This window comes from Hylobates moloch, unplaced genomic scaffold (assembly GCF_009828535.3).
Source record: "Hylobates moloch isolate HMO894 unplaced genomic scaffold, HMol_V3 SCAFFOLD_7, whole genome shotgun sequence".
NCBI lineage: Eukaryota > Metazoa > Chordata > Mammalia > Primates > Hylobatidae > Hylobates > Hylobates moloch.
In genome coordinates, this window is record NW_026652282.1 from 104,691,257 (window position 1) to 104,708,241 (window position 16,985).

The window sequence follows — 16,985 nt, forward strand, 5'->3', positions numbered from 1 at the left end:
AAAAAAAAAAGAAACTATCAGCCAGATGGCCCAGTACAGTGGCTCAGACCTATAATCCCAGCACTTTGGGAGGCCAAGGCGGGTGGATCACCTGAGGTCGGGAGTTCAAGACCAGCCTGGCCAACATGGTGAAACCTTGTCTCTACTAAAAATACAAAAATTAGTGAGGCATGGTGGTGCGTGCCTGTAATCCCAGCTACTCAGGAGGATGAGGCAGGAGAATCTCTTGAAGAATCACCAGGAGAATCACCTGGAAGGCGGAGGTTGCAGTGAGCCAAGATCACACCATTACACTCCCGCCTGGGCAAAACGGCGAGACTTCTTTGTTTAAAAAAAAAAAAAAAAAAAAAAAAAAAAAGGAACCATCAACCAAAGTCTCACAAAATTAAGAGTCTACCCAAGAAGAAAGTATCGTACAAAGTTGTCAATGAGGAATTCAACAGGATGGACATCCAGCTAGATGTACTTTTAAAAGAACATCTGAATATAGAAGTTTTGCTATAAGACCAAGAGCCAAATATCTAACCCTGGCCAGTTTTGTCATCCCTTTGTTCCTAAGAGATTATATAGAGGGGTAAAATACAAATTCATGGTCAGTGTAAGAAAAACTCAAATCTGTAGCATAACCTTCACATACAAAAGAATAATATTTAGGTACTGAGTAAAGAGAGATATATAAAATCACTGTGAAAGTTGTCAGTGACAATGGCTGGCTCATTCCTCATGAAGATATGAAAGGTGGGCTTTTTGTTTTTCTTTTAATAGGGAGACCACATGTGACAGCAAAATGCCAGATTAAAAGAAAGGTTAAAATGAGGATTAAGAGTTTATGGCTCACCAGAGAAGATAGTTGTCAAGGTTGGGATGGGGGTAGGAGCAGCTAGAATTGAAGAATTAGCAGTAATATTTCCTTTTAAAGCTATTAAATTCTAAATATTCTTTTATAACTCTCATTTACCCTACGTTACCCTAATCTACTTACATAGCAAGCACCAAAAAAGCAGGAAAAGCACACCATTCATCATGTGTTGACTATATGGCAACCTCTCGAATCCCTGCTTTGCAGCCAAAATAAAGATGACAAAATCCATACCTTTAAGCCCATACCCTTATACAGAACTGGCTCTCAGACATTTCTCACTTGTAATTTAAACACTGGTAAATAGCCTTGGTTATCTATCTGGTCTCATAAAAGATTAGAAGCATCCAATAATATTAGGGGGGAGGTATAGACAAGCAAGTATACTTAATTAATATATTAAGGAAGTACAGAAAAGCAAGTATACTTAATATATTAAGAAATGATGGCTAACATGGAAGCAAGAAAACGGGCTATAAAAAAGCAGAGTCGGCCAGGCGCGGTGGCTCACACCTGTAATCCCAGCACTTTGGGAGGCTGAGGCAGGTGGATCACGAGGTCAAGAGTTCAAGACCAGCCTAGCCAACATGGTGAAACCCCATCTCTACTAAAAATACAAAAATTAGCCGGGCGTGGTGGCAGGCGCCTCTAATCCCAGCTACTCAGGAGGCTGAGGCAGGAGAATCGCTTGAACCTGGGCAGCAGAGGTTGCAGTGAGCTGAGATCTCGCCACTGCACTCCAGCCTGGGCAATGGAGTGAGACTCCATCTCAAAAAAATAAAAAAAATAAAAAAATAAAGGCAGAGTCAACAGCCTCAAAATACAGCTGTCTGGAACCATTACATTTAGGGGGCAAATTGTCCTACGTACTTCAATAATACTAAGGCATCATCAAACAGTAACTATTCGGATTATCTTAAGTGCTCAAAAAAGGCAATATTAGGGTCTGAACACTGTATCCACTATGATGGAAACACAATTTATTTAAGATGGGTAAAATACTTTTTAAATCTCACATAAAGCATAAGCGCATTACCAAAAAAAAAAAAAAAAAAGTTACACATTGTAAATTCCAGAACTAAAAACACAGACCATATTTTCTGTTGCAAAACATGGGCAGTGGTTAAAAAAAAAAAAAAAAATTGGCACGAAAACTTAAAAATCTTTGGATAACACACCAGCATGAGAAAGCAAAAGGAACAGAGAACACTAAAGGATAGAAAGACTGAGGTTTAAGTGTTGGCTCTGCTGACTAATATCTTTATGACCATCTTCAACTTAACCTCTCAGAGTCTGTTTCTTCACTTATAAAATGCAGATACCACCACCACCATTTACAAGGCAATAAGGACTTTAAAAACATAATTAATTATCCAGAGAAGATGGGAATAAGTGGTGAAGAGAAAGCCAGATGTTCTTAAATATATCTTAGTGCTTAAAAAAAAAAATGTGTGGCTAATCAGCAAGCTTAAAATGAAAACAGCTTAAAAATAACTCTGAATCTTGTTTTCCATCTATACCCAAAGACTTGGTCGTTATATTTAGGTGAAAAAAACAAGTAGTTGTAGCTTGTAAAATGCATCTAGTTTTTCAGCATTATCAGACCTCATTTTATGTTTCTATCATTAAGTGAAAAGGTGGTGAGAGAACACTCACCTTGATGGAAAGTCTTCATTATCTGTGCTTGTCCGAGGACTTATGAGTAGATGACAAATTAAGGGAAAACAACTTTTGGGAATGGTGGAAAGAACAGCATCTCCCCTTTTAGTACAGCACCTCAGGTTGCAGGCCTAAATGGACTCTGACCAGCCTGGTAGCCTCAAACTCTACCAGCTCTGCTTGTCTGCCTCATCATTTTGCCCTTCTATTCCCAATGTCCCTGGCCCTAGTGACTCTCTGTTCCCTTTCTTCCTGTGATAATATAACCCGAAAGGCTATATAATTCCCTTAGTGGCATAAAACATCTCAGTCACCACAGAAGTATTTTTAAATATCAAGAACATCAAGTATCCCACTTCCAGATTTCACACATTTTGAGAGAGTTAACTGGAAAGACCATTTCAAAACTAATCAGCCCTTAAGCATTTAAACCACATACTAAAAGAGCACAACTGTAAACATGACCAGTATCAAAGCTTTCTATTACACTAACTGAAAACATCAAAATGAAAAGGATATTGTTTCTTCTCTTCCTTTCCTCCTGAACTGTCCCGTTTCTCTTTCTTTTCTATCTTTTCTTTATCATGCCTGGACTCCTATAAGAAATGGTAGAATTAGCTGGGGAAGGGAAAACCAAATATAAAAGCCAGCTCAAAACCCCTTTTCATCACCCACGAGCTATATTTGTCTTCAAAAACTCACTTAATATGACACCAAAAGCATAAGCAACAAAAGGAAAAAAATAGATACATTGAACTTCACCAAAAGTAAAAACATTCATGCATCAAAGAACACTATCAAGAAAGTGAAAAGACAACCTATAGAACTGGAGAAAAAATTTACAAATCACCTATCTCATAAGGATCTAGTATCCAAAATATATAAAGAACTCTTACAACTGAGCAACAGAAACACAAACCCTCTAAATAAAAAATGGTCAAGGTATCTGAACAGATTTCTTGAAAGATAAACAAATGGCCAATAAGCACATGAAAAGATGTTCAACATCATTAGTTATTAACAAAATGCAAATCGAAACCACAATGAGACACCACTTCACACTTACTGGAATGGCTATAATAAAAAACAAAAACAGAAAATAACCAGTGTTGACAAGGATGTAGAGAAATCTGCACTCTGATACTTTGTTGGTAGAAATGTAAACTGTACAGCCACTGTCTAAAAGATTTTGGTGGTTCCTCAAAAAGTTAAACACAGAATTACCATATAACCCAGAAATTCCATTCTTGGGCATATATCCAAGACAATTAAAAATAGGTGTTTGTGGCCAGGCGCGGTGGCTCACACCTGTAATCCCAGCACTTTGGGAGGCCGAGGCGGGCGGATCACGAGGTCAGGAGATCGAGACCATCCCGGCTAACAAGGTGAAACCCCGTCTCTACTAAAAATACAAAAAATTAGCCGGGCATGGTAGCGGGCGCCTGTAGTCCCAGCTACTCGGGAGGCTGAGGCAGGAGAATGGCGTGAACCCGGGAGGCGGAGCCTGCAGTGAGCCCAGATCGCGCCACTGCACTCCAACCTGGGTGACAGCGAGACTCCGTCTCAAAAAAAAAAAGGTGTTTGAACAAATACTTATAGCCCCACACAAATGTTCACAGCAGCACTACTCACAATAGCCAAAACGTGGAAACAATTCAAAACTCCATCAACTGACAAATGGATAAACAAATGTGGTATATTCATATAATGAAATATTACTTAGCTATAAAAAGAAATGAAGTAAATGACACATGCTACAACATGGAAGAACTTCAAAAACATGATGCTAAGTGAAAGACATCAGACACAAAAGGGCACATTATTGTACTATTTCATTTATATAAAATACTCAGAATGAGTGAATCCATAAAGAAAACAGACTTATGGTTCCCAGGGGCTGAGGAGAAGGGGAAATGGGAGTGACTGTTTAAATGGGTATAGAGTTTTCTCTTGGAGGTGATAAAAATGTTTTGGAACTAGATAGAGATGATTACACAGTACTGTAAATATACTAAATGTCACTTAAATGTACACCTTTAAAATGATTAATTTTATGTTATTTGAATTTTACCTCAATTAAAAAACACCTAAAAGAACAGCCTATCTTTTAAAGCATAGAATTAAAATGTTCATTATATAATTTTCTAAAGCTATTTTTATGAACTATGAATAAATGGCATATATTTTCAATATATATAACAATGTTTTGGAAACAATTTATACTTTAGTAATGGCTTGCTTATTACTTTATGGCAGATGCATGAGATTCATTTTAAATATCAACCATTAATATGTAAGAGAATGTATCTTATACTCAATTTTTAAATCAAATACAAGTTTCAAACAAATGAGTTTATTAGGAGAAAATGTTACAAAAATGTTTCAAATCACAATCAAGACTTTATGATGCTATGATGGTCAGAGAGAATACATGTGGCCATATTTTCATCTCAGGAATAAAGAGAAACTAAAAGCAAAGAGTTGGTGGAGAAAAAAGAAAATGCAAAGAACAGCTGAAACTCAATCAACAGAAGTAGGTGGGAATGGAATGCAGAGGGGAAAGGAATCTCAGAGGTATACTAACTCTACCCTCCTAGTAATCTGGGACTGAACTGACTCAAATTCCCCAAACGGAATGCCCTCCCTCAATACCTCTTCTTCCCACCCCTAAGTAATGAACAAAAGACTACAGGACTAGGAAAAAAATTCAATATTTGCTAAATTTTCAGAGTTGATTTTTTTTTAAGATAAAGCATATTATTCCTTTATTTTCCTAATTTACCTTTTTGCCACCGGAGGAGATTTTATCCATCTTCTCAGATTTAAATGAATCACTGCCTTTTTCTTTGCCTGAAGATTTTGACTTATTTTTTTCCTTGTCTTTCTCATTTGGATAAGGAGATTCACAAGGACTTTCACTTTTATGTTTTGAAACCCCCACTAAAATTACAAAAGAAAATCATGAAAGCCTTTTCCAATTCACTTCGATGATATCTTCAAAGATATGAATAAGTCTACCTACTTGTTCCATTCTCCTCTTTACGTCTCTTGGTTAAGTCCGGTGGCACTTCACGGTCGTTGTTTGAGTGATCCTAGAACCAATAATTGTGAACTACATTGACCAAGGGCTTTTGTTTTTGTTTTAAAGTATTACTTTTATATGAGAAGGGCACAGCTAACTAGCAATGGAGAGTATTTGTAGTAGCTTCACATACTTGGTAAAATGGCATGAAAGACAAGCAGAGCTGATAGAGATTACTAGGCTGAAGATCCTTATTAACGTAGAAGATGCAAACACTTCGGGGTAAAAAATATCAATAAAATCATGAAATAACATACTATGGAACAAACTAGTATTTTTTAAAAGGCAACATACACACTGGTGTACATGATAATGAGCTTTCCAAACTAGTTTAAAAAGAATTTACAAACCCTTTTCCGCTCTTTCCTGTCCTTTTCATCTTTTTTCTCTCTTTCTCTGGATCTTTCCCTTGACTTGTCCAAATCTTTCTTGTCCATTTCTCTCTCCTTACTCTTGGACAGTGGTGGAGGAGTATGATTAATGTAGAGCTGTTAAATTAAGGCAATATTACTAAAGATTATTAGTTTTCCAGTATTGGCATCATTTGTTTGTTTATTAAATGAAACACAATTGGAAATTATACCCAAAGTCAAAACTGGTCAGCTATCTGGATTACAAGAGGTAAAATAAAAGGGCATGGCACAAATTATACAAAGGCTTCAATTCTTGGCCTTATAAAAATTACCATTTAAACTCCATCAGTTCATTTGTGCCTCAACTGAGACTTATTAGTAAATTCACCAGCTCGAGTATTCCTTATAGCTCTATTGTAAAGACCTATAACCACCATTACAAGAGTCCACATATGAACAATAGTGACTGGACTTTCTCTACTGTTTAAAAAAAAGAAAAAGAAAAAAACACCTCTACACAATCATGGAAATTTTAAATAGTCTTACCATCCACCGATAGGCAGTCAATAACGGCAATGGGCAAAAGTATAAAAATAAAACCTAGCTATGATTTTGCTAATAATTCTTTTCTGCCTCACTGAACCATGCAAAGATTATCCCAAATTATTTTTACAAATGTAAAGGCTGCGTGTTCTCTACTTCTGAAAGCACTCCAATTTCTATCAAAATAATCACAATTAACTTGAAATTTGTCTTCCTGGTTCTAAATACCTCAGAAAGCCATCTAGTCAGCTGAAGATGATTAAACAATTCAAAAGACTAAAAAATAATGAACTAATATGCTCCTCTGTCTATTCTTTCTCTGCCAAAAGGGCTACACGCAATAAAACAGCCAATCATCAAGGATATTCTAACTAAATAATTGAGAGATAACCCTTCTTAGGTGAGTTGTAAATATGGAAATATGCTGTAACATAAAATATTTAGGAAGTAGTCAGGAAATAATCAGATACCTAATCTTATGGCATTTATATCTGTGCTACAAGCCTATGTTTAAGACATTAAAAGTATTATGCAGCAGAATACTGAATATAACTCATTACATAACTACACAATGCTAGATATACCTTAGGAACAAATAGAATAGTGAGTCAAAAGTCAAATATTTTTACATGAAGAAATCCTTTGGTATTCAAAGGAATATGTGAAAAATAAAGACCATCACATCAGTCTGAGAATTAAACACTTATTTTTTAACACCACCAAACATTTTCAATTCAGTTGGCTCAGAAATACTGCCATAGCAATGCAGAAGTAGATTCTTTAAAATTTCAATGTTTAAAAGTTGATAAACTGAAATAGACAAAATGCTTATTAATAAAGAGCAAGAGAATGATAGTCATTAAAGTACTTGTCTAAAAGATACTCTTGCTGGCTAGAATGCCTTAAATGACACCAAGATTTTTCTAATCGTGAGGTTTATTCATATCTTAACATTATTTATGAAAATGATTAAGACAAAGGAAATATTGCTGCAATACTCAAAGAAGACTTCTCTAAGTAGTAATTTTTCCCAATAAAAGCAAAAAAAAAATACACACACACACACAACCCTTATTAATAATGAAGTTTTGAACTGTGCTTACTTTCTGTACTGCGAGGAATTGAGAAATTTTTCTAGAACTTACTTCTGGCATTAATGTTCAAATACTCCATTCTTGACATAAAAAGTCACATAGCTCAACTGACACACAATCAGAAATTCTTAGTTCAGAATGTACCCAATTCAATTCCTTCTTTAGAATAGTTCTGATCACAATACTCTTTTGCATAAAAACAGAGTTTCTCATTGCCTAATGAATTAAATGCATACCCCTTAGTTTAGGCATTCCAAACTCTCCACCATCTTTTCACAATTATATCCTGCTACAGTAACCCAATGCATTCTATGCTGTGGCTATCACTGCTCCCTAACATCTGTCCTTTCCAGCAGCTCTCATTACTAGAATGGTTGTTCATTTTTATCTTAACTTCTTAAAATCCTACTTAGCCTTCAAAGATGGCCAAAGCCATCAGCACTCAACCATCCCTCAACTCTGCAACTCACTTTCCATTATTTTATATTTACCTTTTTTTTATGACAAGTGCTCCCTATTAACTTCATGTCATACATTTTTGTCCATAACAGTTTCCAGTGTCGTAGAAGAGCTAAGGTGCCTTTCTACTTTTACATACTTCCTAGTTCCTTGTACACACAGTGAATACTCAATACAAGTTTAACAAACAAAATTAAGGATTCATTAAATGGATTTGTATGTAGCATTGCTGGGTTTTGTTCTTGATTGGCTTTTATTCTTGACATTGGGATCATTAAGGTCCAAAAAAGAATTTGACTGATTTTCAAAATCTGTTTCAGAAAACACTGCTCCACTGACTTCATTAAAGCTTCACTATATTATATAAAGATGGCTTCACTTTTAGGCTTGGGTTTGGCTGTAAATCCTCATTTTAAGATGGTGAACAAATTAAAAGCTAAATTCTGTCTTGAGGTGGTTACTGATGCCCTCCTAAATTACAGAGAGGCTGAATAATGGAACTTGCTTTTTTTTTTTTTTTAACACTATCTTCATCAAAAGTAGCTGCTAGAATTGCTACATCAAAACACAATTGATCAAAACTAGAAATACACTATTTGGAAACTAGGGGTAAAGGGTGAACTGACAGAAAGATTTGGATACTAAGTTAGATTTTTCTTCTTTTAGCTAATCTCATTTGAAAAGCTAAAATCCATGTATTGCTTTTACCACAAATTAGAAAGTAAAAATAGCAAATAAATAATAAAGAGAATCCCACAGACAAAGCATAACTAAAAAGTCAAACTAAAGCAGGGAGAGAATTTTATAGGTACAAGTGACAAGATAATATGAAAATAGATGTGTATCTTCCAAACCCTCTAGAAAGTAAAAGCTACCTCAGAAACAGGCTAAAGATAATCAACTTTGGAGATCACTCAAAGTCCAGTGAAATTTTTTTTCGAAGACATTCATATGCTATTAAACTTTCTAGACACATAAAAATGCAACATCAGCTACTATGCAAACCAGTACTTTGCATGCTTTAACAAAGTGCAAAGGCTTAAGAGATCACTTCAAATATTTATTGAATACCTAACCTTATACTGCCAGGCACCATGCTAACCACTAAAGATCTGAAAAGTAGTAGGAGTCACACAATTTTTAGAAGCATATGCATATGCCATTTTCAAATTTTTCTGGTTGCATGTGGAATAAATTAATTAAATTTTAAAGGCCTGCAAAACACCATTTTTAAAAAGGAGGGATGTGGGAGATTGACTTGAATCACTGTAATTTTTAAAAACCAAGGCAAATACACTAAAGGAGCTAGAAAAACCCTTTCAACTATTGTGGAAATGGGTGGTGCTAGGAATCAAGGAACCTTAATTTTAGTTCATGTTTTGATACTAACAAATTGTATGTAACTGGGAAAGCTAAAGAACTTTTTTAGTCTCTCATTTGTCAAAAAGACACTATCCACTTGCCCTGTCTACCTCACAGCACTGCTGTGAGCATGAAATGAGACAGTACATATTTTCAAAAGGCCTTTTCACAAATGTGAGGAACCATCATCGATTAGAAAATCCAGTTAATTTTAACAGCAGGTTACAAACTGCTTCAAAGTATGTTTCAGTAAACAAATATTCAGAAGTTAACACTGTTAGCCCATTAATTTAAAATAGCCCATAGAAGTCACTGATGGTTAAGACTGACATAAACAATTCGAAACTGGTTATAAAAACCTACTATATTGCAGTATATATTTAAGTTAGCCAATAAAAAGTTTACATTAAATGAAAGTTCTATAGATATCAAAATCGAAATGGAATATAAATTAAGTTTTCCAAAACTAACCTAAATAGGAACATCATTTTAAATAATAATCCCATGTAATAAAAAATAGCCGTATATAATTCCAACCTGATATCAATATTTTTGTAACTCCTACTAGGTATGGAGAACTCTGTTAGTATTGTGATGTTATGGCTAACACCAAAACAAAACAAAAATACGTTGGACGTTTAGAATTTTCAAAAACAATGTCATTAAGTTGATGTTGTGTCTAATGTGTTATTTCGGCTTGTTCTTCAATAGCATATTACAGAATAATCTTGATATCTACTTCAAATAAAACATCCATTCAAATCAGAAAAAAAATAAAACTAAATGGAAGTTCTCCCAGTATAGCTGAGACTTTTGATTAATACAGTATATTCTAAAAAACAATGCTACAATTTTAGGACACAGGTACACTGGCTAATATAAACTTAAAAATTAGTGCTTATTTGCCCAATATCCACAGACATTTCATTATAAATCTATACATCTAAAAGTAGTTAGTAATGTCAACTGGCTCTGTTTCAAAATTTCATTTGGTCCACCAGTAAAGAAATCATGCTTAGCTGATTTCTATTTTAATCATGGTAAGCAATATTTATGCTGAAAAATAGGCTTCATTCTGCTGAGCAGATTCATTTGCTTGTAGCTTGTAAGAGGAGGCAAAGTAGAAAATCAAAGAAGGGTACATGTTTTATAACAAAGACAAAACAATATGAACAATGGACAATTCAAGTATAATACTGAAATAAACTCTGTAATAAGATACACAAACTGCACACTACTTTTAGTAGCAGAATACTCAAGAAAGTAGAATAATAGGTAAGAATTAATACTGACATGTAAACACAACCACTGAGTATTCCTCTCCAGGGGAATGATTCTTTCACATTAGCTGTATCTCCTGATATTGTGCTATAACTACCAAAAAGGTACCTCAGCAGAGGATATATAAAGAATTTTTATAGATTGAGATGAGTTCCATTTTTAAAACAGATATGTGAATGCATCAAATTTATTTTTTGGTATTTTGGGTTGTCTAAACAGTCAGACAGCCTGGCAGATTTGTTTTGAAAAATTAAATAAACCCAAAACAATCAAATAACCTCTTCCCCGAATGTTAAACTTATTTCCAGATTTTGAAAAAGCATAAAAGGAGAATGTATAACACAGCAAGCAAAGAGAGATGATAGAAATGTTGCCACATTACACACATTTTATAACAATCTCATTAAAAGGGACCACTGTCATCTGTTGTTTCAGTTTTAACATTTAATATTTTTGAAGGTTATTTAATGTAAGCAGAGTACTTTATCCCACTGATCTCAGCTTAATGAATGTACTAGGGTGAGGACAGCTACTAAATAAAATAAGTAAAGAACATTTGGTTTACTTAGGCATGATGATTTTAAAAGACTCAAACCTTTGCTGAAGATTCCTTGAGTTCGATGAGACTGTCCTGTAGAAAATGAATGGAGATGACAGGTGAGCTGGCATAGTTCTCAGAACCCAGAGGAACTTTGGGAAGTATGGCTGTAACCTGGAAATAAACCAGCTACTTCTTGTGAGGATAAATTTCATGACGTCATTATCAATATGAATATCAACAATAAAAAAAACATGTAATGGAATTGTAATGTTAAAAACTAAATTAAATGTACTCAATGTAAGAAATAAAAATCTCTGCTCAGAATTTAAAAATAAATGTCAATGCCACATTGTTCATACTCTCTACTTAAGCTATAGTCAAGAGGTTTAAGAAAGCAAAACATTTTTTTCCCCACAAAAAATTTAAAATACTGGAGGTCACTGTGGAAGAACAACATTGCCTTATATTTTTCATAGTTCTTCTTTAATTGGGAGGATTCACATTGTACTTTACTTGTAACTCTAATATGAATATACACATTTTAAAATCCTAGCTGAAAAATTCAGTGGCATTGCATTAACAAGAAAACAAAATAGAGTAATCACTTTTTTTTTTCTGCAAAGTGCCTATCATGGTGAATCTCACACCTCCCACACACAAAGGAAGCATTAAAAAAAAAAGAAAAAGAAATCAACTACGATATTCCACCACAGTGCTCTTGATGAAGAATTAATAACTTACAGTTTTTTAAAAGTTCAACGTACTGCAAATTCAAAGATTCCATGAAATTAGATGACTTTAGAATTAAAATTAAATATGGAGCAAGGAATGGCTACCCTGAGTCTTCAAGAAGGCTACACCCACGATTTTGTGCTGCAGTTGAATGCCTGGGGTTTCTCTTTGCTGGGTGGTAGGATTGGATGCCACATCTGCTTTTATCGTAACGCAAGGTTCAACTTGTTGGGAACCCAATGGGTATAAACAAACCTCCAAAGGAAGATACAACAGAAGCTGCATGCTCACTGAATATACACAACTACAGGAGAACTGATCACCAAGGAGACTTTAAAATGGAACTCCTTTCAAGACTCCTTCTTAGAAGGCACACATCGGTATGATGCTCATCAAGAAGCTTGAATTCAGAGGTAACTTGTTTATCCTGTATCATCCAGGAAGTCTTCAGTGCTATATATTCTTCAATATGCTGAAAAATAGGCTTCATTCTGCTGAAAAGATTCGTTTGCTTGTAGCTACCATTGCACTCCAAAAAAGACTGCTTAAAGCAGTTGAGGCACTTCTGGGTAAAATTTCTCTTGCACTTTGAAACACTACAAAATTAGTGCTAAGTCCTTGAAGTTTTAACATTTTTATAATAAAAATACTCAATAGGAAAAAAAATCAGTCCACCAATATAGAAAAATTCATTTTCTAATGCAATATAAAACCTCCAGTGGCTCCAGTGAATGCTTGGCATAAGACTTGAAGGAAGTCAGGACACTGGTATTCCAAACAGGTGAGCCTAACATGGACGCTGCCTTCCTCAGGCTATACTAACCTTTACTGTGGAGGAATGTGATGGAGAAGGGTGGGTATCAATTTTGCGGCGTTTTTGTTCTGTTAAGACAAAAAGAAATAGTCAGAATAAGGTACATTTCTAGTTTTCCAAACACTTAAAAAAAAGAAGAAGAAGAAAAACCCAACTTATATGACAATCAAGTTCCCCTAGCAAAATCCCTATATAACTTACCAAAACAAGGAGACAATAACCAACTATACATTAAAATAACAAAAGGTAAGAACATATAAAGAAAGGTAAACTTGCCCCTTTCAGGCTCTGGAATATCTGATCGGGGAACAGGTGATTTCAAGGACCCAGAAACTGGCGTTTTTTCTCCTCCTTTAACATTTTCCTTTGATTTCATTTCCTTTGCTATATCTCTTTCTCTGGATGGCTCCTTCTCTCTTTCCCTTTCTTGAGTTGATTTTGATTCTGCGTTGGGGACAGTGGTCTTAAATTTCTCATCTTTAGCTTTTTCTTCCTTCTTGAATTTTTCTTTCTCTTTGTCAGACTTCGGCGTTCTTTCCTTGGTCTCTCTTGCTTTTTCATCTTTATTTGGCCGCTCTTCCTTTGGTTTTTCTTTACCATCTTTACCAAGTACCCTGGCCTCTGGAGTAGTAGCTGGAGTCTTTTCTTTTTTCTCTTTTTCTTTCTCTTTCCCTTTTTCTTTGTCATTTTCTTTAACAGCTTTGTTGCTTAAGAATAAAAACATGGGATTTTAACACAAATAATCATAAAATACATCCTTTGTCTGATATATGATAAAATATATCATAAAGGGTTTCTTACTAACTTCAAAAATACTAGAACTAAGGGGGAGTCCTTTGAAAACTAAAGGACAACTTTAAGACAAGGAAAAAGGAAGTAATGGTCGGGTGCAGTGGCTCACACCTGTAATCCCAGCACTTTGGGAGGCAGAGGAGGATCACTTGAGGTCAGGAGTTTGAGACCAGCCTGGCCAACATGGTGAAACCCCGTCTCTACTAAAAACATAAAAAACTTAGCTGGGCATGGTGGCGGGCACCTGTAATCCCAGCTACTCTGGAGGCTGAGGCAAGAGAATCACTTGAACCTGGGAGGCAGAGGTTGCAGTGAGCCAAAATCACACCACTGCACTCCAGCCTGAGTGACAGAGCAAGACTCCATCTCAAAAAAAAGGAAGTATTTCTTTATCCAGTAAATCATAAACAAACTCATGAATTGCAGATTTAAAAGAATTATTAGCCGGGCACGGTGGTTCACACCTATAATCCAGCACTTTGGGAGGCCAAGGCAGGCAAATCACGTGAGGCCAGGAGTTTGAGACCAGCCTGGTAAACATGGCAAAACCCTGTCACTACTAAAAACACACAAAAAATTAGCCGGGAGTGGTGGCACACGCTTGTAATCCCAGCTACTAGGGAGGCTGAGGCACAAGAATCGCTTCAACCCAGGAGGCGGAGGTTGCAGTGAGCTGAGATCACGCCACTGCACTCCAGCCTGGGTGATGGAAAGAAACTCTGTCTCAAAAAAAATAAAAAAAGAATTATTAAAATAATGTCAGGCTCTTTTTTGGCATACATTTATAACCTATGAGAATAAACGGTAAAAACCAAAATTATATCCCACAAACCAACCAAGGGAACTACTATCAGGAAATGCATTACTTAGCTGGATGGATCACTACTTAAATTAGTGTAGGCTTTTCTTATGTCTTTCCTTACTCAGATTGTTCACAGCAATCCCTCTATCCTAAAATATTTGTTTAACTTCACACCTACATTCCCCTGAGTATCCCAGCAGGAGAAACAAAGTTGTTATACAAGCATAACTATACAAAACATAATTAGGATGTAAAGCGTATCAGCAAAATAGGGTACATACAAAATTTCAAAGCCCAACATAAATGACTTTTCACATTACTCAACAACCACTCCCCTTCTACTCATGAGGACTCATAAGAATTTAGAATTATGAGGGCCAGGTGCAGTGGCTCATGCCTCTAATTCCAGCAGTGTGGAAAGCCAAGGCAGGCAGATCGCTTGAGGCCAGAAGTTCCAGACCAGCCTGGGCAACATTGCAAGACCCCGTCTCAAAAAAATACATAAAAATCATTTTTAAAAAGAATTTAGAATTACAACACATGGCACAGTATTCCTACCTGTTAGAGCCACTATTTCCATTGCTTGAATTCCCTTTAGGTGTGGTACTAGAAGCTTTATTAACAGCTTTCACACCACACTGAGATCTCTCCCTTGATTTATCTGAAATAAAAGTAAGGTTTTATTTAAGAAGCCCCTAAATGTAAATAAGCTACAATGTCAGAGCAAAATGATTAGAGAATAATTAGAAAGAAACAGCAGGCTGATTACTTCTTAATGCTTATATACTCCTATCTAGGGAATAAAAAGTAATACTAAGCCAGCATTGTACTCGTTCTGTGATACAAAACATTTCACTTTGTTGAAATAAAACATATTACTTATAAGTTTCTACAAATAAGCATACCAGTCTCCTCAGCACTGCTTTCATCCGATTTAGATGCACTTCCTATTGAGGATGAAGAAGGCCCACCACCAGGCCCATTTTGCACACTGGCAACTGCATTCCTCGGAGGGGGGTCTTTGTGATGAAACTCATTTTCAGGTATCATGTATGACTTTCTACTTTTCAACTGCCCAGAGTAGCTGAAAGTCGCACAAAGTGTTTAAATATACAAACACAAATCAAAAAACATAAACATGAGGTTTTTAAGAATAAAATTAGCAAGTTATTCATTCTACTATGTGGTTCTAGAGAATTAAAAAATACCAATTTTTAATAAGTTCTTGAAAGTTTTTATAGAATGCCCAACTTTCTTAAAAATTACAATTTCACTATAAACTAATCCTTAAACTAAGATGGCTTTTTTCTTTTACTCTTGAAGATCTGTTAACTATGATGATAAAATTATATTTCCTCCCAATCAAGAAACATTATATATGACTTTTAAAAAACTATCATCCAGTATAGACCGGAAGTTGATAATCAGAAGTGGTAACTCTCACCAGCCTGTGGGAACATGATCGCATAATCTCCCATAATCTCCTGAAGGCAGAAGATAAACTTCAACACTGTAAAACATTTTAAAGTCTTCAGAATCCTTCTGTCATCTAGTCTTGTAAATCACATTAAAATATAATTTTGTTACCCCATAGCCAACGCATATAGATCTGGCCTCTTCTCTTTTTCTTCTTGGCAGATTTTGTGTACTCTTCTTTCCAAAGCTTGACCCAGATTCAAAACTTTTGGGTACCAAGGAAGTATTTTTGTTAGCACAATCAAGATATTCCTGATATGAGTATATTCGCCTGTTTCAAGGCAATGTACCGATGCCTACAACAAACATTTTCAGATCCATTATTATAAAAGTACAAGTATAAAGGGAAAAATTTGCCTTTGAAAAATCCTATTTTTTTTTTTACCTTGGTTAGTTTGTAATGCCATTTATGTACAACATGTCGAAAATTTTCATAGTCTAATTGATCAGCCTTATTTCCACCATCAAATCCAGTTGCCCGTAATATGGTAAGGAATCCTGGATAGTTTCCACATTCCTAAGGAAACAAGGTTTGTCACCTTTAAAGAAAAATTATGATCCACAAAATAGCAGAAATTGAAACTTAAGTAGACTAGATCAACGTTTCCGTGTAAAAACATCATGTGTATTTGGATAAGTAGTCACAAAAAGTTCAACTTATACAAAGATGCTAATTTGGAATGTCAGTTTGAGATAGAATAAAAAAGTATACAGCACTTTTTAATAACGAATTAATTGTGCTTATAAACACAGTTTTACAACTGAATCTTAAACTCAGCTTCTCTTTTAAAACTCAACTATCTAGACATTAATGGATGTGGTCATTATATACAAGGGTAAAATATAAGGGTTTTTATTAGTCATACCTTTTCATATGTGGCTCTATCACTATGCCACCTGGTCACAGTCTCTAACATGCAGCAAAGAAACCTTCCATATCGACTGGCTTCATTTTCAGTACAGCTTGCAACTGTGTAAATTATGTCAGAGAAAACCTACAGGAAAAAAATGTTTAAAAAATATAAACAAATCAAGGTCAAAATCAGTTAAAAATATTAGAAGATGCTCTTATAGCAAGTCATAATAAACAGGTAAGCTTAGTCAAAATGTATATTCCCTTTATATAATGACACTGC

General features: G+C 35.2%; 1 protein-coding gene across 6 annotated transcripts in view; it reads right to left on the minus strand.

The window, feature by feature from the left end:
* Positions 1–16,985, minus strand: part of THOC2 (THO complex subunit 2) — a 110,268-nt gene that overhangs the window by 7,775 nt on the left and 85,508 nt on the right. For 2 of the 6 annotated variants that reach the window (XM_058441429.1, XM_058441425.1), the window contains 13 exons: positions 16,716–16,844; positions 16,235–16,366; positions 15,961–16,145; positions 15,279–15,457; positions 14,932–15,034; positions 13,056–13,486; positions 12,789–12,847; positions 11,288–11,404; positions 5,951–6,088; positions 5,541–5,610; positions 5,301–5,458; positions 3,038–3,114; positions 2,516–2,561 (listed from right to left, as the gene is read on the minus strand). In XM_058441429.1, coding sequence (XP_058297412.1) covers positions 2,534–2,561; positions 3,038–3,114; positions 5,301–5,458; positions 5,541–5,610; positions 5,951–6,088; positions 11,288–11,404; positions 12,789–12,847; positions 13,056–13,486; positions 14,932–15,034; positions 15,279–15,457; positions 15,961–16,145; positions 16,235–16,366; positions 16,716–16,844 — 1,806 coding nt within the window. In that variant the 3' untranslated portion in view covers positions 2,516–2,533. Of the gene's footprint in view, positions 1–2,515; positions 2,562–3,037; positions 3,115–5,300; positions 5,459–5,540; positions 5,611–5,950; positions 6,089–11,287; positions 11,405–12,069; positions 12,848–13,055; positions 13,487–14,931; positions 15,035–15,278; positions 15,458–15,960; positions 16,146–16,234; positions 16,367–16,715; positions 16,845–16,985 lie in introns of those variants that run through there. The other 4 variants (XM_058441426.1, XM_058441427.1, XM_058441428.1 and 1 more) reach the window with 3 other exon arrangements.